At 43.7% G+C, this 23,666-nt stretch overlaps 1 protein-coding gene across 1 annotated transcript in view; it reads left to right on the forward strand.

The window, feature by feature from the left end:
• GRK5 (G protein-coupled receptor kinase 5) overlaps positions 1-23,666 on the forward strand; it is a 150,731-nt gene that overhangs the window by 60,868 nt on the left and 66,197 nt on the right. Inside the window, exon 2 of the mRNA XM_038139935.1 lies at positions 1,231-1,326. Within this exon, the coding sequence (XP_037995863.1) occupies positions 1,231-1,326 (96 nt within the window). The remainder of the gene's footprint in view (positions 1-1,230; positions 1,327-23,666) is intronic.

Below are 23,666 nucleotides of genomic sequence, written 5' to 3' on the forward strand. Positions count from 1 at the left end.
TTGCATACTGCAGAATTACAATCAGTGCCTGTCAGTTAGAAGTTTAAAATTATTCAAGGCAGACTCTATGATGGCAAAACCATTGGCCATCAGAAGCAAAGGAATAAAAGGTGAGATTCAAAAGAAGCTTTCCTGTGCCAAAGGTGATATTGTGTGATCAGAAATGCCCCACAGAGAGCGATACTTGTGATTTTTTTCCAAGGCTCCTGTTTTCTCTCTGGTGGTCTGCTACTTCTTGAGTCAGTGCTCTCCTAATTTAGCCTGTAATGTCATGCAGGACCCAAGACACTCTTAGTCTGCAATTGTGACTCTACCAACCCCTCTACAGAATTAACTCAGCTCAGAATTAGTCATTCGGCATGCCAGTGCATGCAAAATAGACTCAAGTGAATCAGATTTTGTCTGCAGGGACTGAATTGCAGTAAATACAGGGACTCGGAGAATCCCAGTCTGCATCTGGGCTCTCATGTCCACAGGGATACTCCTCCTCCATTGGCTGCACAGCCTCTCCAAGCAGAACTGAAAGAAGAACCAATAAGTGATTTTTTCCTCTTGAAACCATTAATATTCTCCTTCAGTTGTCCAGTGGAAGCAGCAGTGACCAGAGTGTGTAGGAGCAGCAGTAGTGCCATGTTGGCAGGATATGTAATGTGAGGGTGGGAGGGGATGGCAGGAATTGAATTCCGATCTTCAGTTTTCAGCACTTTTTTTGGGATAGAATCAGGGCTTGTCCCAAAACCAGAAGGGGTATATTTGTGTTGAGAAGGTGTGATCTGTAATTTTACAGATTGTTTGACTTGTGTGAAGTGGCTCTTGGCTGGGGAAGAGCTGATGCTGTCATCTGAACTGGACCTGGTGGGCAACGAGTCCACTAACGTTTAGTGAGCTGATCTTCTGGCCGATGCCACCTCCTTGGTCTGTTTTGAGTTCAAACAAGTTGAGATTTGATCTGTATCATAGAATCATAGAATGGTTTGGCTTAGAAGGGACCTTAAATGTCATCCAGTTGTAACCCCCTGCCATGGGCAGGGATATCTTTTGCTAGACCAGATTGCTCAGAGCCCCATTCAGCCTTTCCTTGAACACTTCCAGGGATCTGCTTGTACGTCAACCCACAGAGTCCCAGCTTTAATTATTAATGGTATCCATAAGAACTGTGACTGGGCAGGTAAACTCTAGGTGGAACTATGTCCCCAAAGCAATCTAATCCTGATATTTCTCTCTCTGCAGGGGGTGGAGGGAAACGCAAAGGCAAAAGCAAAAAGTGGAAGGAAATCCTGAAATTCCCTCACATTAGCCAGTGTGAAGATCTCCGAAGAACAATAGGTAAGAGCTTTTCCCTTCTTTGCAAGCACAGCATGAATAAATCATTCTATCAGAACTGGCTCATTAGAATGGCATCAAAGGTACTCAACATTACAGGGAGTCAGTTTACAGGTGGGCATGCAAAGCGCATTCCTCCCGTGGTGCTGCCATGCAAACTCAGCATTTTCTGTTCCTAAAAGGGGTTGTGGACCAGGCAGGAGAGGCTGGAATGCTGCACTTGCAGGGCAGGGCATGGGGCTGGCAGCATCCAGGCCCCTTGTTCTCCATACAGGCTCCAGGACCCAAAGGGGTTTCACAGCTGGACAATACCTGGTGTGTGGGACAGGGGCTTTCTCTCTGTCCCTACCAGTGTGGCTGTAAAAACACATTCAGAAAGGAATCCCCTCTTCACATCCTGCATTCCCTTCTAGTAAGTATCTCCTTATCTGGGAGGAAATGAGCCTTGCTGACTGTGAGTTGGTATTAATTATAGTGTGGATATGATGTTTGAAGCAGCAGCCAGGCTTCTGCCAGGCAGGTTTGCTCAGCAGCTCCATCCCCTATTCAACTTCATGGAGGTTTTTTACAGGACATGTAAAAAAACTTATTTTAACTTCATTTGTTTTATTCATGTGGGCCAAATGCTGCAGATTTGGCAGGGAGCTTGCAGTGTCCATTTTCATAGCACTGCATTTCTCCTGCTCATACATGCCAAATTTCAGCATTCTTTTGACTGCTGCCTTGGCAGACAAGGCTAGTAGCTATCTCCTTCTGCATTCTCCCCTGGAAAGCCCAGGATTACTGGTCTCACCACAAGAGGTTAACTTCAGCATTCGAGGCTTCTTTTCACCCCTACACATAAAATCCAGCCACTGGCAAGAAATGAATGAAAGGCAAGAATCTGTAACAACTGAGATAACGGGCAGCATAATTTGTCTAACTTGGGTGAACTGCTGGGGTCTGAGTGACAGTGCCCTGGCACTATTTACATTAGAAATCCACAGCATGTTTACACAGAGAAAATATGTGGAATGTTTTGAAGACTCTGTTCATGGTCTGCTTCAGTAAAATTTCCTTCCTTCGCCTTCTGTTGGAGCTAAAAGGAGTTAAAGAAAGGAGGGGAAGCAGGAGAATAGAGTGTAGGTTTTCCCCTGTTGACAAACATACAAAGCCTCGCCAGTTTCTGAAGGTACAGAACCTGCTGGAAGCAAACCTGACTTAATCTATTGTAATTTGCAAAGGGAATTCTCCCCATTATTCTGTCAGCCTTGGTTTCCAAAGGGGAAAATGGCTCCAGATAAAATGCTCTCTCTTTACAAAGGTGTACTATCCTAAAATGAGTAGTCTTTTAAAAATTAGGCCTGCCAATTATTTCTGTTTCTGAAATGCTATTTCTGGTGGGTTTTGTGTGTGTCAGCTTCACCCTAGTGGAGTTTGTTTTGCATTTTTTTGGTGAATGATTTGGTGATGTAACCGGGCAAGAGCCATTGTGGGATCTCTGGGCAGATTTGGTTTCAGTCACCGCAGTGATTACCTGTTAAGTGAGAATTTTAGCAACTGCCTTTTCCACAGTGGAAATAAGGTCCAAATCCTGGTTCTGTAACTCTGATTTTTGTTGAGTTGAGCTGGATGTGATTACACAAGGAATAAGGCACTGCTCAGCCTGAGTAACGTTATCTGTCCTTGCTGGCTCTGCCATTTTCAGCGAATCTCTGAAGTTGAAGCATCCCAGATTGTCTGAACTTCTCCTGGCTCATACAGGGTGTCTGACACATCTTGGGTGGGTGGGTCTATAGCATTAAGTCCTTTTCATGTGTGTGCTCAGGCTGGATCTGCAGCAGATCCCTTGCGCTGGGCTCTGTGTCCCCTGAACACCCCGGAACAAGTCCTGGTCACTGCAGTCTGGCCTTAAACGGCTTCTTTTCCTGCCTCTGCTGAGGAGGAACAATTTCCCTGGCTTTAACCCTTCTTCATTTGTTGTTTTCTGCAAGTCCTTTAAAAGGATCTCAGGATTTCAGACTAGTGTTTGCACAGGTACAGGGAATGTACTGAAAGATCTCTCCTGGCCCTTCAGCTGCTCTGGGACTGGCAGGAGATTCAGTGTCTTGGGGTGTCTGCACACCAGCCCCCACCCTGACAATTTCCTAACCTTCTAGTCAGTGCTAATAATGAAATAGAAAACCCAGAAAGGCTTTTTCCTCCAAGGCCAGGTTGGGTGGGGCTTTTAGTGGAAGATTTTTTAGGGGGATTGGAACTAGATGGTCTTTCCAACCTTCCAAACCATGGTTCTAAACTTTATACAAGGAAAAAGCTGCAGCCTAATTCAATTTGTTTAGAGATCAGGACAAATACAGGCAGGTTGTGCTCGTCACAGTCCTCTTTGCTGCCTGTCCTCCTCCCAGCATTTTCCATCAGACAGAGTCTTGCCACTTAGGTTAAAAAAAAAAAATCACATCAAGCCTTGGAGGGTTGGATGAGCTGGAGCACCAGGCTGTTGAGGTTTTGTTGTATTCCTCTCTTCTGGATGCTTCCCAAGAGCCTCCAGGGAAAGGCTGGAGGCCGGAATGGCATGGACTTTGATTTAGAGCAGTCATGGACTGCACAGCTTAGTTTAATGCAGCCATAAGCAACAGATGGAAAATGCTGCTGTTGAAATTGTGGCAGTACAGCCTACATGTGTGTGTAGATGCCCACATTTTGGTGTAAAAACGTGTGTGCTTTTGCACCCCGCTAAGATGTACTGAAAAGAGTCTGTGTCTTAAAAAAAATAGTGTAGTGTGAAAAGAAATCTGTGAAAAACAGGAAGGCTGAAATAAACCAAGGGTCTGCGACCTGTGTTGACACAATTATGAGTCAGTTCATACCTTTTGGTTACCTCTGTGTTTACAGGAGACTCTGTGTTTGACTATCCATCATCTGGTGTCTCACTGAAAGACTTGCTTAGTAAAGCCCTTTTTTTCCCCTCCTTCTTGTGCACAGAAATAAAAATCAAAACACCCGAGAGAAACACTGCTTTTTGATAAATAAACAAACACTGGAAACGTCTTTATTAAAAGTGCCATTTAGCCTAGGAGCTATTTTTTTGGACTGGACTTAAAAGCAACTTCTTTTCTCCTTTCTTTTTTGTCCAAAGTACGCAACACCTTTTGCAGGGAAATTCAGTGGCCTTCATTGTGTGCTAATTAAATAAGCAAGGGAAGCAGGGATGCTGCACTTTACTGGGCTCTGAGAGAGGCTTGTATACTATGAATGGCTAATGCATGTTTCCATTTGCAGCCCTCTTCCTGGCTGTATTTAATTGTATTAATACAGCCAGCCCTTTCCAGGTTGGAAGATTTCCATATTGGCACCAGAGGCCCAGTCAATCGATAAAAACTGATTTTTGAGGCATAGCTACCATGACTCATGTGATGGATGGTGCTGTAGATGGGGTTCTGCTATCTTTAAAACTCACAGATGACAGCGTAGCAAAAGAGAGATGTTTCAAGGGAAGAGGAAAAAAATACCAAGGAACAGCTTTAAAAGTTCCTGCATTTGACATGACATGAAGAGATGCCAAAAGTTAGAGATATCCAGCGGTTAAAAGGCCATCAGTAAACAAAAATATAAGAAAAAGTTGCAATTTGAAAGGCCAGAGTGTCTTTTTGATGATAAAAGATTCTGGATGTCTGTAAATATTTCTGAGTGATGCAAAAGGTTCTGTTGGTTAAAAGTGTGGAATTTTTATTTATTTTGCTCAGACCCATTCTGTGCTTTTTTCTTGCATAAAAAAAAAAAACCTGCCTGGGTGAAAGAGTTGATTATTCTGATCTTTGGCAAATTTTCATTCACAACTGTCCAAATGCTATATAATAAATCAAGACTTTTTTACCCCATAGGTTGAACCTTGTGGGGAAACTGCCACAGAATGTGTCTTGTGTTGGTTGCATAGAGTGATTTGCTGCATTATGGCAGAAAACTTTTAACTCCTTTGGTAAAGCAGTTTCTGGTTGTGCATGATGCTCAGGTGGAAGAGAATGCTGAGGATTCCTCTTGTTAAATATTTTTATTCAGTGAGATTTCAGTCAGAAAGATCAGCCCCATTAATACTAATTTGGCCATTCTTGGTTTTAAAAAAAATTAAAAATCCTTCCTTTTAACCTTTGCCATTTAACCTCTTACACGGCATTTGCCTCCCATATACCTGGGGTAAAAGTAGCTTGAGCTTCCAATTTTGGCACATTCTTTTCCGTGTTGTTAAAAATACACCTCTGTGTGAGATAACACTTTGTAGAGCTGGTGAACAGAGTAAGTGGGACAAAATTGAAGCCACAGAGTTCACATGCTCACTTTTTACAAAAGCTGGCTCTTTTCTCCCCCCATCACTCTCTTGGGTATTGTACTTTTTCAGACACGATCAAGACCTTCACCTGCACGATTTTTTTTTCCAGTCACTTTGCAGTTTGTCTGCCTGGAGGCACAACTGGCAGTTCGGGCTCTGCAATGAGCTTCAGATGCTTTGAGTATTTGTGGAGCTTCCAAGAAATGCTTTGCAGCCTGCACTGAGCTCCATCCTGTGGCAGAAAGCCTCCTGCTGTACCCCTGGTGTCTCGTTCAGAGGTAGCTTGGACCTCCCTCTCTGCTGCACGGTGCTGGCACATCTTTCATGAATTCCCACCAGCCTTTCTCAGGTTTCTTGACTCCACGGGTTTCCCAGCCCTGCAGAGAGAAACTCATGGGTGAGGGGTGTTGCAAAAGCAAAGTGTGAATTTCCAGGCTTGCTGGGGAGGTGTCCCTGAGAGACTGAGTGATAGCATGGGCTGCCAGAGTTCATTGTGGGGTGGCTGTGTGGCACCCTGCCCCTCTTCACTGGGAAGGGCATCACCCCTGGGGCTGTATCCTTCAGGGGATGGAGATGTGGGCAAGGAATGCACTCCATGTGCAGATCCCAGAGCCTGAGGCCACGTGGTGGTGTCACAAATAAAGCTCGGGCGCTGGAACAGGGAAAGAGAAGGCATCAAAGCCCAGTCTGATCAAAAACACAAAGAAGCAGCCAGTTTTCTCTCCACCAAATTCTTCACCTCTGATGTTTACAGTGATTAAAAAGCATGGTTGGGAAATGTAATCCTGAAGCCAACAAACAGATCAAAGGAAGGAATTGCAGCTTGCCTTCCACAGTAAATAACCAAGCTCTGCTGGTTATAACTTCTGTGATTGTCTTGTAGTATTGGTCTGAATCCTACACCTGAGGCTGGTCTCGTGTTTTTGGCTAAAACTAGAGTTTAAATTTTTGAGAAATATTTTTTGGTAGAAAGCATTAGCTTTCCTTGGAAAAAAACCCCTTACATTTTTATTGGAAATATCTTTTCAACAAGCAGTCAGGATTCCATGGCATGAAATAACCACAAGAGGAACCATCTCCACCTTTCTTTCCAAAAGTGTAGGAATCAGGGTAGCTGTGTTGGGAGGATGCTGGTGGGGAGCGTGTGTGTACAGCCAGAGCTGAGTACCCAGCACAGAGCTCTACACCACTTCTGGGAGGAACTGGCTTTTCTGGAAACGTGAGGAATTAAAACTACTGGAGTAGGAAATGCTGTCTAGTAAAAATATTTAAATGAATAAATCAGACAATATTGTTGTTATAGTCTTAATTGAAAGATATTTCTAGAGAATTCATATAATTTAAGGCCCAAGCTGGCAAACATGTAGGCTCAAAAAGAATTTTTTAATCACACAGGGCATCCCTTTAAATTCAGTTGATGCCAAGTTGGGGGGTTGTTAGCAATCAGAATCATGCCCTGTGTGAAAAGCAATTTTCCCACACTGGTTCCCTTAGATACCTGCAACATAAGACATATTTCAGTCACTATTAGCAGCAGCAAAGGTGCTGCTGTTCTCCCGTCACCCATGTGCCAGCCCCTCACCTGGATGTTTGTTCTCAGCCCAGGTGCTCAGGGGAGGGAGTGGGGCTCTGCATCACCCCTGGGGTCACCAGGTCCTGAGGGCTTCTTGTGGGTGATCCCATGGATGCTGGAGTGGTTCCTGACAGAAGATCTCTGGATGAATTATCCTCCGTGGTGGTTGTCTGCAGGGCCAGTACAGAAAGGCCAGAGAGAAGAGCCCAAGAAGGACTGAAAACAAAGTTGGAAGGACTCCTGAAAGCTCTGGATAGGATTTATTGCTCTGGAAAAAGTTATGCAGAGTATTTTGGATTACGTTAATGCAGAAAAATACATCAAACTAAATCATTTCTAAAGGAGAAAGAAAATCTTTCCCCTTGACGGTGCCCATTCCATACACTTCCCTTCCCCTCACTTTTTTTCCCTTTTTCTGCAGCAGACATCACTTTCCCCTCTCTCCCTTGAGCCAAAAGGTCTCTGTTGCCCCTTCAAAGCTTATGCAATCTTTCCAGCACAGACCTTCCTGCAGAGTTGCCCTGTAGTTTCTTGGACTTGATGTGCTGTCCCATATCGTGAATACATCTAAATTAAATTAGACACTCTTCAGGGGCAGGAACTGGCCACATGATAGAAACAGTTCCAGCACATGAAATGATATGGCTGACGTCAAAACCATAGTGTTTGTTTACAAACCCACAGTTGGTTCAGTTCCTTTCTTTAAAATCCTTCAGATTCAAGTGTAATTCCATCATAAACATAGGTTTCTAGTGCTCAGATGTGGACAAACAGAGCAATGTTTGGTGCCCTTGCAAGATTAGCTGTATCCAGTTTATAGCTATGGGTGGAATTGAGAAGGGTTGGGTTTTTTTTTTCCCCCTCCTTGTAATTTTTTTTTAATGCCATCACAGAAAATATGTGAAAAACAAGCTGTTTTATGCATCTAGTGAGACTCAAGACTAACACTGGGAGAGCAGGCTGCTTGCAGGCTGCTTGTGCTTGACAGCTTCCAGGACGGGAAGGGGACGCAGGGGAAATGAGTTGAAATGATCTCAGCCCACGTTCTATTTACAGAATTTATTTCACAAGACTTAATCCATTGAGTATTACCTTGGCAGGGGCAGCCCAGAAAGAAAGCAAGAAAGACGTTGCTATTCCCCATAAAGAACAGGCAGCAAATCCACACCTCCTGACCAAAAAGTGAGCCCCCACCAGTCATCCTTCAATAGAAAGCCTCCTAAGGAGCAAATATTATCACTGAACTTCTGCATTTGTGTTTTGTGGCAAAGACTGTATTAGCCTTTGCAAACTGAGAAGGGAAAAAATGCCACGACTTGCACACTTTGAATTACTTCCCAATGTTATTACAGGGATATGCAGGAAGGGAATTAGAAGAGAATATCCTTTTACAAGATCTATTTCATCTCTTGCTGAAAATAGAAGTAGATATTGTGAGCTGCAGGGTTTTTCATTATCTCATTAGGTAATATGAGTCATTAAGTCTAATTAATACTTATGCAGTGATTTGTAAAATGCTATAGAAGTGCTCACGGGTCCTGTTAAATAGTAGTACTTGGTTGTTAAGGAAATTTATTTTAAAACCAATTCAGCATTTGCTGGGTGTGGGGAATGAGAGGTAGGGCTGCATTTATAGTAAAACCTTGCTCTTACCCCTGCAGGACTCTCTTGTGGCTTTGCTCCTGGTAGTGATGGGAAGGTGGTGGCAGGACAAAGCTTGGCTGGCTCTGCTCAGCTCTTCTGGAGTCAGAGAGAAAGTTTCCCTTAAATTAAACTGTGCAGGAGCCCTCTTATAATGGAAGGAAGGAAATGCAAGGAGGGAAAAGGGAGAGAAAAGATCTGCCAGACCTACTTAATAGGGATGCTGTGAAGTGAGCAGCCTGACATCCTCACCTTTGGGGATGCACTCAGGCTTTCAGGAAGGAATGGGATTAGCCAAAGTTAATGCTTCTTGAGGAAAAGAGCTCATTTGGAGTGGCTGGTAGAGGAAGTGTTACTTTGTCTTGGCTTCTGCTGGTTACTACAGAGGCCTCTCGGATTGTGGCTGAGCTTTGTTGTAGGGTTTTCTGGGGACAGTCATGCACCAGGGAAAGTTCCTTAGTGGAAATATGGCCTGTTGTTGTCCATGCACTTACGGCTTCCAGCTGTCAGGGAAAAGAGAGGTTGAGTGTTTTTAAGGTAGTCCCAATACCTATCTTTTAATTCTGATTTCAAGACAGCATGAGGGAATTCACATGTAGAATGTTACAAGCCTGATTTTTCAGTGGTTTGGCTGAGACCCTGAAGTCGTTGAGAGATTCCATTTATTTTTCAGGTAATCACTCTGTGCTGCTTTGAAAACACTTGGAGGTGATAATTTGAAATATTTCTCTGTGCTCTGTAGGTCAGAAATCAGGGCATGGCCATGAATTCTGCTACATATTGCTGTTAAAATAGAACCTCCACTCGGCAGGATCAAAGCAGGAGTATGAGGCCATTTTTGAACAGAGCCTCTGGTTGTGCCAGTACTGTTATTTACTTATTAATCGCATTTTTACCATGCTAAACTGATTCCAGGGAATTCTAAGACAAGTAAAATAATATACTCCCTTGCCCTCAACTGCTGTCCCTTAGCTGAACTAATGGAAAGGATGAGTGAAAGTCCAATTTTGGGAAAGGAAATGAAATTATAGAGCAGGATACTATAATGCAAACTATGAAAAAAACTCCTAAGTTTGGGTAGGATGGTAGACTGATACTTGATTTTGTTGGAGAACTCCCTGTTGTCCTAGCATTGGTAAAGCCAGTGAAAAATGGTTCAAAAAATATTCTGAACTCTTATAATCCTTAAAAATAGGTTATGGACCAAGACATTTAAGTTATTATTCAATGTAGTATATTAAGAAAAACATGAAGTGTCCAGAATTATTATGGATTTCAAAAGATGGGGAGTCTCTGTAGTATTAAATGACCCACAAAAATATAATCTTTGGAGATGGTTATAAACTTCTTTACCTGCCAGATTTCACCATCCTCCAGCCCCGCACCAGCTTTATATTTGTACAGTGGCACTTTGAAGGTCTCTCCATGTCACATTGATTTTTTTGAGCTCTCTCTTGGACAAGTTAGGTCGGTGTTGACAGATTGGTGAAGGCTGTTCTCATGAGCAGCAGGACCTGGCTCAACTACATACAAGTATTTGCAATGTTGAAAGCTCTCTATAAGTAAGTGCTTTCAGGCTTTCATAACTCCTGGTTCAAAATATTTTTGGCATTTGTAAACATGGCTTATGGAGAAACATGGTTTTGAGCGCAGGAAGAATTTGGTGTAAGTCACTTCAGAACTATTCTGATCAGTCCAAACAAACAACATTCAGCACTTGAGCACCAGGTCCGTCGCATTTGACCTTTTGGTGTGGGTATAGTTTGTTTCATGAGCAGTGACTTCAGCACACTGAGCTTCAAGAGAGGTCTGAAAAGGAAGCAGGGACACACTCAAAGGTACAATACTGACTCTATAATGCAAACTAGAGAAACACATGGTGGGGAACTTACTGCATAACAGAGAATATTTGATTTAATGTAGCAAAGTTTGACATGTTTATGCTGATCAGCTCTCCAGCAAGCCAAAGCCAACTGGCAGCCCTGCCACTTCCAGAAAGATGTTTTTCAGATTTCCTTTTCAGGTCTCTTCAGCTGAACCTGCTAAGCCTGACCATGAGTAACTAGGTGGGAAATCATTGGAAAAGACCTCTGTGCTGGTGACAGCGTGGGCCCCACAGGGGAGGGAACAACAGCACTCTTGGCTCCTGGGGGCCTCTGTGTGCCCAGGTCTGTGCCTGAGGAGGATGGAGAATGGAGAGTGGGAAAGCTGTAGGTAAATAAAGTTACATCCCCATTGTGTCATCACTGGGAGTATTCCCAAGGCTTCTTCTGCCTGTGGGAGAAGAGCCAACATGAAAAGACCAGCTGTTAAGCAGCCCCAGTGCTGGGAGTGGACCTCATGACTGTCCTTAGCTCCATGGAGGCTTTCTTCCTCCAAGGTAGAAACTCTTTCCTTCTAAGACTGCTTTCATCCCTGCCCAGGAGACTGTGGGTGTCCATGGGGCACTATAACCTCATTATCTTCTACGGAAAAAGAGCCCCAACCAACTTCTAAAAATATTGTCTGTGTCAGTATTGTCTATGCCAGTGTGACTATGAATCAGTGGTCAGAGCTGCGAGGGAGAATTACAGCCTTTTCTGCCTGTTCTTTGCCATGGACAGCCCCAAGTCCTATGACTGGCACTAATGTCTTTTTTAGAATCTACATCAAAGTCTCCTCCGGGTGCAGGGACCTTTCTTATGAGTTAAAAATCAGCTTCTTTAGGTGAGAGCTTAAGGAGCGAAAGGAGGCAACGCAAAGTTTCAAACTCGGTGGAGGAGCTGCCAACGCAGAGGTCACACAAGGTTGTGGTTACTCCCAGTGTGCTCTGCAAAGGGCTCTGTGCACCAGCACAGACCGGGATTACAACAGGGCCAGCACAGGGACTGGGAAGACACGGATCCACCCTGTAGCCATGTGGTTTTCGCAAGTTTTCTGGCACTCACTGGCCTCTGTTCCAAATCCTGAAGGAGCTCTGATGGAGAGCTGCCATCCCCGTTCAAAAAAAAAGAAGGGATAAGATTTTGTTCCCAACAGCACCATTGAGTTAAGTGGAAAGTAACCATCACTCACAACCAATTCCTAGTAAAGCACCTATAGACTGAAATCTACAGAGTGCTCCATTAGTGCTCCCTGTGACTCTTAGAATAGGTAGGATATTCCTTTATTTTCTCCTTGTTTGTATCATATAAGAAAACTTGTCCTTCTCCATCCCCAAGGACTGATTATAATTTTTCCCTAAACCCCCGTGTTCATTGCAGGGGATTGGACTAGATGACCTTCAAAGATCCCTTCCAACCCAAACTATTCTGTGATTCTATGATTTTAGTCTTGTGTCTCACTGGTTGCTGGAGGCTGATGATGCTAAGTCACATCTCCCCAAAAGCCTTTATTCTTTGTGTAAATTAGCTGATAGCTTCCTTCTACTGATGCAAGTCAAAACAATGCTTTAGCTGGCAGAATTTTGTGGAATTCTGCCTCATCTGTTTTTTTGCCTCCCATCAACAAACTCGTATTTCCCTAACAAGTCCTCAGATCTGGCAGTTTTCCAGGGTTTCCCTTTTTGGTAGGCAGCAATAAGGAAGGGAATCTCATCTTGCTGCCAATTCACCCACTTACAGCATGCATTGGGAAGGGATCAGAAAGCCTTTTCTTTGACTGCCTCAGAGAGAGAAGGCACTGGGAGTTCAGCTGGAGGCTCTGCCTGTGAGATGTGGGTCATCAACACAAATTAGAGAGCAAACACACCCCTTTGCTTTTCTTCCTGCCTTTTTTACCCTTCATTTAAGCAAATTTAGGTCCTGGTGATGTATAGACAGCCCTTGAAAGGGAGACATTGTGTGTATCTCCCAGGCAGGTGCAGTCTGACTTCCCTGTCTGTGCTCTGGTGCAGGGTGGAGGTAAATGGCAGGAGAGGGAACATTCAGTGGCCGTGATCACTGGCCCCTGGCCAGCTCTGCCAGCCTGGGTGCCAGCTGTGGTGGTGGGTTTTGCATAGCTGTGGGTTTGATACCAGGCTAGCTTGCCAACTGGCAGCGTGAGTTGGGTGACTTTCAACTCCACAAATGCCATGCCAGCATCTGTTTCTCATCCTACAGCATTTTAAATAATGCACATTTCCAGCTGTCTTCCCCTTCCTTCCCAATTCCAGAGCGCAGTTTGCTGGTTTCATGCGTTGCTCTGGGATGCATTTCCAAGCTATGCAGTTGGCATGCAAAAAGCTGATCAGGGGGCTGCAGGATTTCATGTGAACTGTCCATGCCCTCATCCTCCAGCATGGATCAGAAGAAATCCTCAGCTGCGAGGAGTCCTACAGCTTGTGGAATGCGTTAATTAAACAAGAATCTCTGGAAGAGGTAAAGTGGTAGAGGTCCTCTGCAGATAACTTGGCAGCTCCCTAATACAGTATTCATGGCTTCAAGTCTCTCAGGGAGAAAAAAAACCCCAGCTTTATAAAAGGTTTTTTAAAGGCCTGCTTTCCAGTAGGAATGTATTTGAAGAACGCAGTGAAGGCTGTGGAATCATGCTGCTCCCAAGCAGAGGAAAGATTAAATTCCAGTGCTTTGTTTGGGGTAAATTGCTGACCTTTGTCTTCAGCATTAAAGCCATCTGAAGAAAACCATTCCTAGCATGCAACGAGTTGCTTTTGCTGGATTCTTTCCTGCATACAATGTAATAGTTTAATACGAATATAGCAGGAAACAAGGAAAATTGAAAGCATAATTCATTTTGAATGGCATGATGTAAGAGGTGATTTCTTTTGAGGAGCTAGAAGGCAGAGGGATCAGCATTGAATATTTTAAGTAGGCTCTTGGAACAATCCCATAATGGATTTCCCCATCCCTCTATCTTCTTAGGACCATAAGTTCTGTGTTTCCTGCTAGTTCTCTTTTTTTATTTATAGACTTTAAGCCTTAATCAGGACAGTTTTACTTATCAGGTTGTAAAAATCCTTTATTTCCTGTCCCAGAAAGTCAATAAGTGTCTGCTTCTTCAGCTCAGTAACAGTTCCCCATTCTGCTTTCTGGGCAGATTTACTCAACATCGCTGCAATTTCTACCCACCAAGCCAATGTCTCTAGGCACAAACTCTTCCTGCTGTGTTACAGCAGTACAGCAGTTACTTTTCCACAGCAGCCTTACAAATCTCCACATTTCTCCTCCCCTTCAGAGCCTGGGAAAGCAGATGGACCCTATTGGATGACCTGGGGAGTGGTCATGAAATCCAGGCTGTTGGAGCTGAAATGGGGAAGCACATTCCAGAGGAGACAACCCTTGCACCAGGAGTGTTTGCAGAGCTCCAGCCCACACAGCCGAGCAGACCTCGAGCTCTGCAAGCCACTGCAGTGACATGGCCCGGGGCAGGGGACGGCAGATGTCTGCTATTTAAGCTGTTATGGTGTGAGGTTTTCCACTCGAGCTGGAACTCAGCTCCCAGCTAATGACAGCCATGGGAACCCTGTGCAGTGCAGGGCTGAGCAGGGCACCCAGCAGGAAAAATCTATTGCAAAGCATCCTGCTGCTCTCAGCCATCTGAAAGCGGAGGTGGCATGTGGGAAGCCAGAGGCAGAGTCACTGCAGAGAGGTCCATAGCCAAATGTCAAGCCCACAGTTTCCTCATCAACCATAAGGAGAAAAGCACTTGGCAAATCCAGCCCGGCCCTGAACCTAAGTGGCAGAACAGCCTCCTTCAATCTGGCTTCTCACAAGTGTTGACTTTTTCATTGTGTTTTAGTAAATCAGTTTTATTGCTCACCTCAGGCTTGAAAGCTCCAGTTAATGTCTCTGCATCCTATTGGATTGGGCTGTCACTCTGCTGCCCAAGAGGACATCCAGTGATATTCAGATGTGATGTCCTGTCAGAGCTCTGCATGTGAAATAAAGCTAGGCATGGTGTGGATCTCCCATGGAATCCTTGGGGTCAGAGAATCAGAGCTTGGCATTGCTCTGCAGCTTCTGTTGTTGGAGAAGGGGAAGGCCTTGTGGTCAGTGTGCTGTAATAAATATAGTTGACCTATCTGAGAGGACTGCTGTGGGGAAATAGTTCTTTGTGGCCTGGAGGAGGTTATCAGTCAGCACAAGGAATGTGGACTCTGGGTCGTTTTCAGCCCTGGAATCAAACAGTTCAGGGTTAAACATCTGAGAACGACAGAGCTATGGCCATGGTAAAAGATTGTGCTCTAATCCAGGGCAAGGAAAAGTGAATACAAAAGTGAATACAAAATACAAAAGTGAATACAAAAGCTAAGGTCTCAGGCAGCATGAGATGAGCAGGAAAACATTATTGCCACCCTAAAAAAGCCATGATGAAAAGGCAAGATCAAATGGAGAAAAGCAAAACCAGCACCACAACAGGCACTCTGGTTTTGGGCTGGTGGAGGTCCTTGTGATCTTTTGACTGAGTTAACAGAAGCTGTTTGTCCAGGGCCCTTGCTGAGCAGCCCGTGAATTACAGGTGTGATTGCACGTGGTTAATGCAGTGGGCACGGGAGCAGCCTGAAAAGAGTGGCAGCACTGGCTTGTGAAGAGGTAGCAGGAGCAGCTAATGTTTCTGAGAGGCTTCCCCCAGCCTGAAGAGGAACATGCCAGGGTGTTTCATGCTGTTGCCTTTTGCAGCTGGCACAGACTAGCAGGCATTTATTTCAAAGTGTACATGCACTGTCATTTCATGGTGTTGATCTATGCTACTTGAAAATAGAATGCTTAGAAAATGGATCGTGCTTGGACCTCCTGGTCTCTAATTTGCAGCAAGTGAAATTTATGCTCCTATTAATTTTAGAGAAAGGTTATTTTAAGGCATTCTCTCAGGCATTTATTCTTATTATTAATGACCTACTGTAGTTCTCTGAAATTTCTCTTACCCAGGTCTCAATAACCAACTGCTCATGGACAGTGAGGCTTGTGAGATCCAGAAATGAAGTCAATGCCATATAGCTGGACTGATGTAGAGCTGTGAGATGTGATGTGATCCCAGAGCAAAAGGTGGTCTCTGCCTTAACTGTGGGCAGTAATAGAGTTTGTTAATCAGTGATTTCTTACCTTCCCTGTTTATTTTTTTTTGTCAAACCCAAATATATTCCAACTGAAATGTGAATACCACATGGAAATTCTAAAGCTCTGGCCTTGCTTGCTGAGCTTTTCACAGTTGTTGGGCTCCTCTGTGTACATGCTGAAAGACATGGTCTATACCAGGTGTTTTCAGTTATTTAATCAGAAAATTATGTGAAGGCTGGAGTGAAGAAGACAGGAAGATCTGATAAAAAACTTAGGAAGATAACAAATTAAAATGTTGTCTCACAAGAATGCTGAATTGGGGAAAAAAGAGAAGCAGACCATTTCAATTATATGGATTATCTGATTTGGAGATCTCCACAGTAAAACAGTTCCCATTGAAATCAAGGCACTTTGTATGAATTCCTAGACCATCTTGCAACATTTGTAAGACTTCTCACAATGATGGATGAAGAGGGGAATTATCTGAATAATGTGCTACAGTACTTTCAGTGAGGCTGTGCCAAGGGCAGCACCAGGTGACAGGATGGATGAAATCAGGCTGGTCAACACAGACACCTAAGGCAAAGGGAGTGTTGTCTTGGGGCTGTTCAGTGGAAATACCATTTGTGAGAGACGCAAGCAGATTATTCCACACTAGAGCCAGGTCTGGCCACTCTTACTAATCTAATTAGTCTCAACTGATGAGAGTAACCAAAACCAGTTTTCTTAATTGTGCTGGAAATTTTACATCTTCCTTCTGTCATATTTTTGCTGACTTCCTGCCAGTATTTGCACAAGCCGTTGTCGTTGAACAGGGTAGATTGGTTCTGGGGAAAGTAAGGCAAGTCAGCCATGCTCACCATGTTGACTGTGTGATTCAAAAGTGGTTTGGCCACTCCTAAAAAATGAAGAAAGAAAATTCTCCTGGTCCTTGGCAGAGGATAAGGTGACAACTTTCCAAACACCCTGATTTCCTTTCGCTTAAAGTCCGACATCCAAAAAATGGGGAGGCTGTCGTCACATTTATGAGTGAGTTCATTTGAGAGCACAGTGATCAGTCAAGGGAAGAAGGCCAGCAGGACAGGGTGGAAGAGAGACCTCTTGCAGATGGTTGTTTGTTTTTTTTCCCCCAGGGGACATAGCTAGGACACTCCAAGACAAAAGACGCTTGCTGTCATCCACAGCAAATGTTCTCCAAGTGCTCCACCACATTTGGCAGCTGCAGCCAGGGTCGACTCAACTCTTGATGTTGCCCAGGGCTATAAATTCTGGTCTGTGCAGTTTGTTGTGAGAGGGATTATCAGAGGAGATCTTTTACTTTAGCTTGTCTCTGCTCTGCTTGGACACTGCAGCCTATATGGAATTTCTTATTTAGAGTAGGATGTTAAATGTAGTGTCCTGGCTGAATTCCAGCCTGGGTGTTTATATTCTGCTCAATTAAATGCCATTGCTGGATCATTATGTGAAAACAAACTGTGGTGCTTGTCCTTTGCTAGTAATGTATATAGCCTTAAGACCTGATTTGTGGAGAGGCACATCAACCCTCCTCTGAGGATCACAAAGTCATGATTCACATCAATAACGATAGTGTGCACTAGACCAGACCTTGTGGATTCTTTTTTCTTGTTTTTTTCTTTGTAATCTCAAGGTTTATTTTCTTGCTCTTGCAGTATTGTTGCTTTTCCTGCTGTGTTAGTGTCCCTGAGTTATCACATGATGTATCTCCAGTGTGCTGCTGTACCACGGGTCCACGCACTGGGAGAAGGACAAAAAGCCAGATCTTTTAGATCAGGGTAGTTTCTCAAATGCATATTTCTTCAAGAGGCTTGTTTAGTCTGTTTCTGTTTTGTGTTTTTAGGAGTCTCCTCCTTTCCCTGTTTAAGTCATGATTCTCTTTCTCTACATCAATAGTAGTCGTCAAACCTGAGAAGGCTTGGAAGGTGTCTCTGACAGGCGTCCAAAAGCAATGAATATTTATTTGTATTATCTAAACCTTTCCACTCATCAGGGTAGGACTGCTCTGTTTTTCTGTGTTTATTCAGTGCCTAGCACCATGCTCCCCTCCATATGTTCTTGCTCCTGTGCCACGATTAGCCATTAGCACAGTAAAATAATCTTTATTAGTAATAATGCTACAAATTATTACCAAGAAGAGTGAAAGAGGAGATACAAGTCTGCTTTCCCCTGCACTGCTTCTTTGGGAGAAGGTATCTATTCCAGCAAGGCAATTCTGCAGGGATACAGTAGAGATCTACTCCTGTCTTGTCTTTAAATCTTACATCAGTGGCATAGTCACATGTTTCCCCTCTTTGCATGCCAAAACCCAGGTATTTATTTAATTTTTGAAAGTATTGATTGAATTATCTCAATTTCTAGCTGCAAGGAATGGTGGAAATTGTTGAGCTGCAGAGCAATGGTTTGACTCAGCCACATCAGGTGCACTGACCTATTGAAACATAACAAGAATCCAGGTTTTGCTTAAAAAGGATGTGTGCCATGAGATGGAGAAGCAGTTGCAGATCTCATTAAGGCCAAGTACATTTATTTTATTTTTACCTGAAGCATAATTATTTCAAGAAGTGAGTTCCACAGGTTATATTTTTAGATACTCCTGGGCCGAGATGAAAAAGATAAAAGCTGGTCATTTCCTCATAGCTGGGCTGCAATGAACAGAACAAGAGAAATGGTTTCTGAGGGGGGACTGATAGCTCCAGCCTTCTTCCATAAAGCAGCTGGAGGTTGGAATTCACACATGAAGGACATGTCTTTGAATGTGTTCTGAAAGCAGCATGACAGAAATGTTGTGCTGTGACTTGCATAACGCGTAGCTCCATTTCCCAACAGTTTCATGCACACTGTTGCTGGCAGAATCCAAGACCACAACAATGGCAAATCCACATGGGAAATAAACGTGCCCAGCCAACCTCAAGCTGCCTTCAGATCCCTTGACTGAGGAACAGTGGAGCTGTTTTTTTCTGATTTTCTGTTTTTTCACACGGGGTTGGCCCCATCCAGAGGGTCAAAGCTGTGTTAAGGATGATGCTGGTCATGCACAGGCAGTAAAATGATCTTGCCCTGCAAGTGCTGCTTCCTAAGTTTTCTTCTTGACTTCATCTCCACAGATGAGATCAGTGGAAAGGAAGATGGGGAGGGAATAGCATGGAGATTGCAAAACATGCTGGGAGAAATGTACTTTTCCATGCATGTCTTGCTTGCTGGACTGCACATTCCACTTTCCCTGATGACAGTATTTTGTGCTGGGTTTTGCTGGTAGCTAGGCAGCTACCCAAAGCAACAAATCCAGGTGCCAATGAAACTTTCCATCGACTGAAGTGGGTTCAAGGGCAGCAGTAACAACTCACAATTCAGTCTCTTCTGAGCCCACAACACAAGGTCCCATGCAGTATTTTTAACTGCAAATTATTCCAAAATCTCTCTCAAAACATAATCTGTACTTCATGCTGCGCATCTGTACCAAGGATTTAGAAGAAAAATGGGTTATTAGTACCTAATTTACATTTTATGTTTTATGCTTCCTGGCAAGTTAAAGCTGTGGTCAATGGTTCGGCCCCAAATGGCCTTTCATTACTCAGGCTGTCCAGACATTCATAACCTTATGAGTCCTTACCAAAGAGGCTCAGATTTGTGCCAGAAGTATTGGGGAAGAGAATGCTCATGTGGAATATGTATAATGTAAGAACTGAATGGAATTTAAGGAAAGTAAGGTAATATTTATCCCCAATAAACTGACAGAGATGCTTAATTATTACAAATCATAAAATTATACAAAACGTTGTGTGAGTCTTATGCAGTCACTCTTATTTTTCCTCATCTTCTGCTGTTTTATGTTTATCTATTTAGGCTAAACTCTGGGAAAAGAAGCTGCTTGTGTTTTGGTTCCCATATGACCCTCAAAGATAGCATCCTCTGAGAGTTTTGTAGTCAGCATCCAGTGAGGCTCCCAAGTCAAGGTTCCTTCCCAAACACCAGCAGGCAGGACAGAAGTGGCCCTGTAACACATGATAAATAGTAACAACACTTGTCCCAACGCCAAACCTTCTGAATAAGGATTGCTGTCACTGGTGGGCTGGGTAGCACCATCCATTATTGAATTTGTCTAATATTGGGCATTATAACATTCAGATCTTGCCAGAGTTATGTAGACTGAAATTTTCCATGCTGGATATTTTCTGTGCTACATTTTTTCTTTTTTCTTTTTTCCCTTCTTTTTAATTTTGTTTTAAAACTAACAGTCTGAAGTTGGAAGCCAAGATTGATCTGAAAGACAAAGAAGTGTCATCAGTCTGGTGAGGGAATGAGCATTGGTGAATTAACACCATTATAGCTATTCCTTAAATATCCAGGCTAAGTTCGAGATCTGTTGCACTTTCAGAGGATGCTATTTGCATTGCACATTGCTGAGGGAGCTGACAAAGTTTAACAGTATTTTGCTGCAACTCAGCGATGCTGTTCATCCTCTCAGTCAAAAATTGAGGAGACCATTTAGAGATTTCAAGGAAGGATCCCACCTTGAGGATCTCTCCATGCTTTTCCCCCCAGTGAAAGAAAGCAGCCTTTCAGACTGAGCCTCAAAGCCTTGCAGATGTCTCCCAAAGGGTGGCACTTGGAGAGCTGTTGCAGAGTTGCTGGTGTGCAGCAAATCCATATCCCACCTGTACTGCTGCACACTGTCAGCGTAGGACAAGTGCTGGGATCAGATGGGGGGAGAAACTGGGACCCACTGTCTAAAGAGATTGAGATTGAGTGTAGAAATGGAAGAAATCATCTTAGAGGAAGTAGAATGGAGGAGCAGTACTGCTGGAGAAGATGGCAAAATTAGGAAGGGAAGGTGAAAGGAAAAATAGGGCAGTCATGGTCCACAGAGTCCAGAGAACCTAGGGTGATCAGCCAACACAATTTGCAGCTTCTTTCCTAGCTCCCAGCAGCACAAGCAGATACACTGACACCCCTGAGTCAGCTCTGCTGGTATGGGTATCACAATGAGTGTCAACATGATGGAGTTTCTGTTTCAGAGAAAACCTCGGAAAGAGCTCAAGAAAAGCTGTGTTAAAAGAACATTCTTCAAGTTGCCAAGTCAGAAGTTCCCAGCCTTTTGTGTAAACTCGTCCAAATGAGCAGGATTTTCTTCACTGGTCCATAGCAGGTTTTGTTCTTCAGTTTTTCTTCAGTTCATTAAAAGCTTAGGAAATTAAGCATAAAAAAAATATGTGTTACAACAATGAGCACCTAAAATAAATTTTGAATTAAGGCTGCCTATGCAGCTTAAATTCATCTTTCAGTATATATATCAAATAAATAATTTTCTTCCCCACGAGCCCTAATGCAGTCAGTTCAAAAGCCTGAGTTAGGCTGGGGCTGGAATTGGGTTGTCTAATAAAGGAGCATAGAATGGCTGACTCATTTACTGCATGAGGCAGAAGGTGTGTGATAAATTTAAATGGGGATTTGCAGCATCAAAGGAAATGGTCTCATAGCCAAAGCAATTGAATGGCATACTAAGGAACTGGACAGGGATAGATCTTATGTGATGACAGGCAAGTCACTTAGAATTAGTTTTTCACAGTTGGCCTCTAATTGTGCTTTTTCCATTTTCTGAGTAGTTGCCTTGAGATTTTTGGGTCTTGGTTACAAACGTGTCCAACTGAAGCTAATGGAAGGTTGGCTTTGGACAGAGAGAACCGCATTTAAAGTTAAATACACAGAAAATCAAGTTGCACTGATCAGTGGACACTTTTTACCTTAATCTTCATAGGTATCAGGTCCCCATCTGCAAAATTGGAGTCTCTGTCTCCCAAAGGTGGGGTGCAGATAGATCCATGAATACACCTGAAATATTTAAAGGCTGTGTTGGAGAATGTCACAGAAAGGTGAAATGCAATGAATCACTGTTTCTCCAGGGCAGGCCTGACTGGTGTGCAGTAAACACAGTCCAGGGCCACACACTGAACCAGAGGAGAGCCCCAAACACTGAATAGCTGCTCATTATTAAGCACTGTCTGTCCTGTGCTCTGAATGAGGCGAAGGCCCTGTGGGAAAAGCAGTTTGCAGTGATGTAATTAAAGACTGTACCAGAACGCACACACAGTGAGCAGTGGCATTCAGGCTGCACCAGCAACTTTAATTTAGGTTTTTCCTAGGTTTTGAGGCTAAGCTTTGCGACCTCAGTCACGTTCCTTTAATAATTTGGGGTGCGTCGATGTAACGCTGCAGCTGAATTCTTCCTTGTGGAATATTATGTCCTCTAAAAAAAGATATTCTGTAATCAAAAGTGAATGTCTTGCATTACTTCCTGTTTGCTCCCCATGCTGCTATGGATAATTGCCTTTTTCCTGCGGGTGGAATGAAGACTGTTGAAGTCCAATGGCCTCAACCATGGGCTGCTTATTCAATGTGGCATGTAAGCAGCAGGGATTTCCTTGTCCCTGGCTGGAGACCTGCATACTTTACCTCTTCCATGCAAGTAGGATGAAATTAATCAGTGTTGGTTTTCTCAGCAAGCAGTGAAATTTTAACCACTGCAATGTCGGAGGAGGAAGACTCCTCAAAGGGGACCAGGAGAAAATGCATGAATGAGAAGTTCCTGCCAAGACATGAACACTACAGTTGAGTGTGTCTGAAACGTTGGGCGCAGAGAGTAAATAAGCCCCATGACAGGTCTAGGCTAAATACCCAGCACTTCCATGGCAAGTAGCCCATACTTTCACCAACCTTGGCATCGAGACGAGGATAATATTTTTGCAAGGATGAACTGCACTCGAACAATGTCTCTAATGTTTCAGTGTCAATGCAAGCATGCTTTCCTTTCAGATCAGCCATGTGGCTCTTCTTTTCCATCCCTTTCCCCCTTTTCCTTTCAGAGAAGTACATTTTATGTGTCTGCTGAAGAGGAAATCCCTGTCTTCTGTAGAGATCCTGGGCTGAGGACCCAGAAGACAGTGCACCTCAGTCCTGGGAATGGAGCTGCTAAGCCTTGGCTGATGCTTCTCTTCCAGCCTTGTGCTGAGTGTTCCCATATCCCACTCTCACAGGAGAACCTACCCATCTCTAAAGTGATAATTACACACTGAATTCCATTTTTAGAGAACTCCCAGCAACTGTTGCACTGACTGATGAGGTGACAGGGGCAGTCTATCCATGCACATGGGACACAGAATATTGCTGGTGAAGCCACAGCTTGCTCCAAACATCTGTGCACCAAAAAGCCATATACAGCATCTGCCCTATCCATTCTGGAGGTCAGCATGAAAGTACAAGCACAAGAGGCTGCTCTGCTTGGTAGAATTGAAGGGGAAACCCAAATCTAAGTGGCTGCCCCATAAAAGTGGTCCTTTTCCCCATGTCTGGGCATCTCTTCATGTTTACAGACTCAGAGGTGATGCTTCACACACAGGGAAGGTGGTGTCACCCAGCTGAGAAAAGGCAGCGTGAGCACTTGCACAGTTCTTATTTCTGACTTCATCCACATCACTTCCTCGTATGTTCTTGACCAGAATAACTTGGGAATGGTTTTCTCATGTAGTTGTGAGGCTGCTTTACCACACCAGAGTTACTCCTTGCCGTGTGTCACTCTGGTGTAAAAGTTTATGAGATAACCAGATTAGATTTCAGTGTATCCAGTTTATATATTTGAGCAAAGCAATGTCTTAGTGGGTCAGCACCTGGCTGGAAGGATGCTGAAGAAGGCAAGCATTAGGATCTCAGTTATTAATTTATTTCTTCAGATCCAACATGCTGAAGTATCCTCTTCCAAGTGAGAAGAAAAATGTCTAAATACATTTTCAGCATCTAAATACCCTATCACTGCTTATGAGGCATGCAACCCTACTTGAAG

This window comes from Motacilla alba, chromosome 6 (genome assembly GCF_015832195.1).
Source record: "Motacilla alba alba isolate MOTALB_02 chromosome 6, Motacilla_alba_V1.0_pri, whole genome shotgun sequence".
Taxonomy (NCBI): Eukaryota; Metazoa; Chordata; class Aves; order Passeriformes; family Motacillidae; genus Motacilla; species Motacilla alba.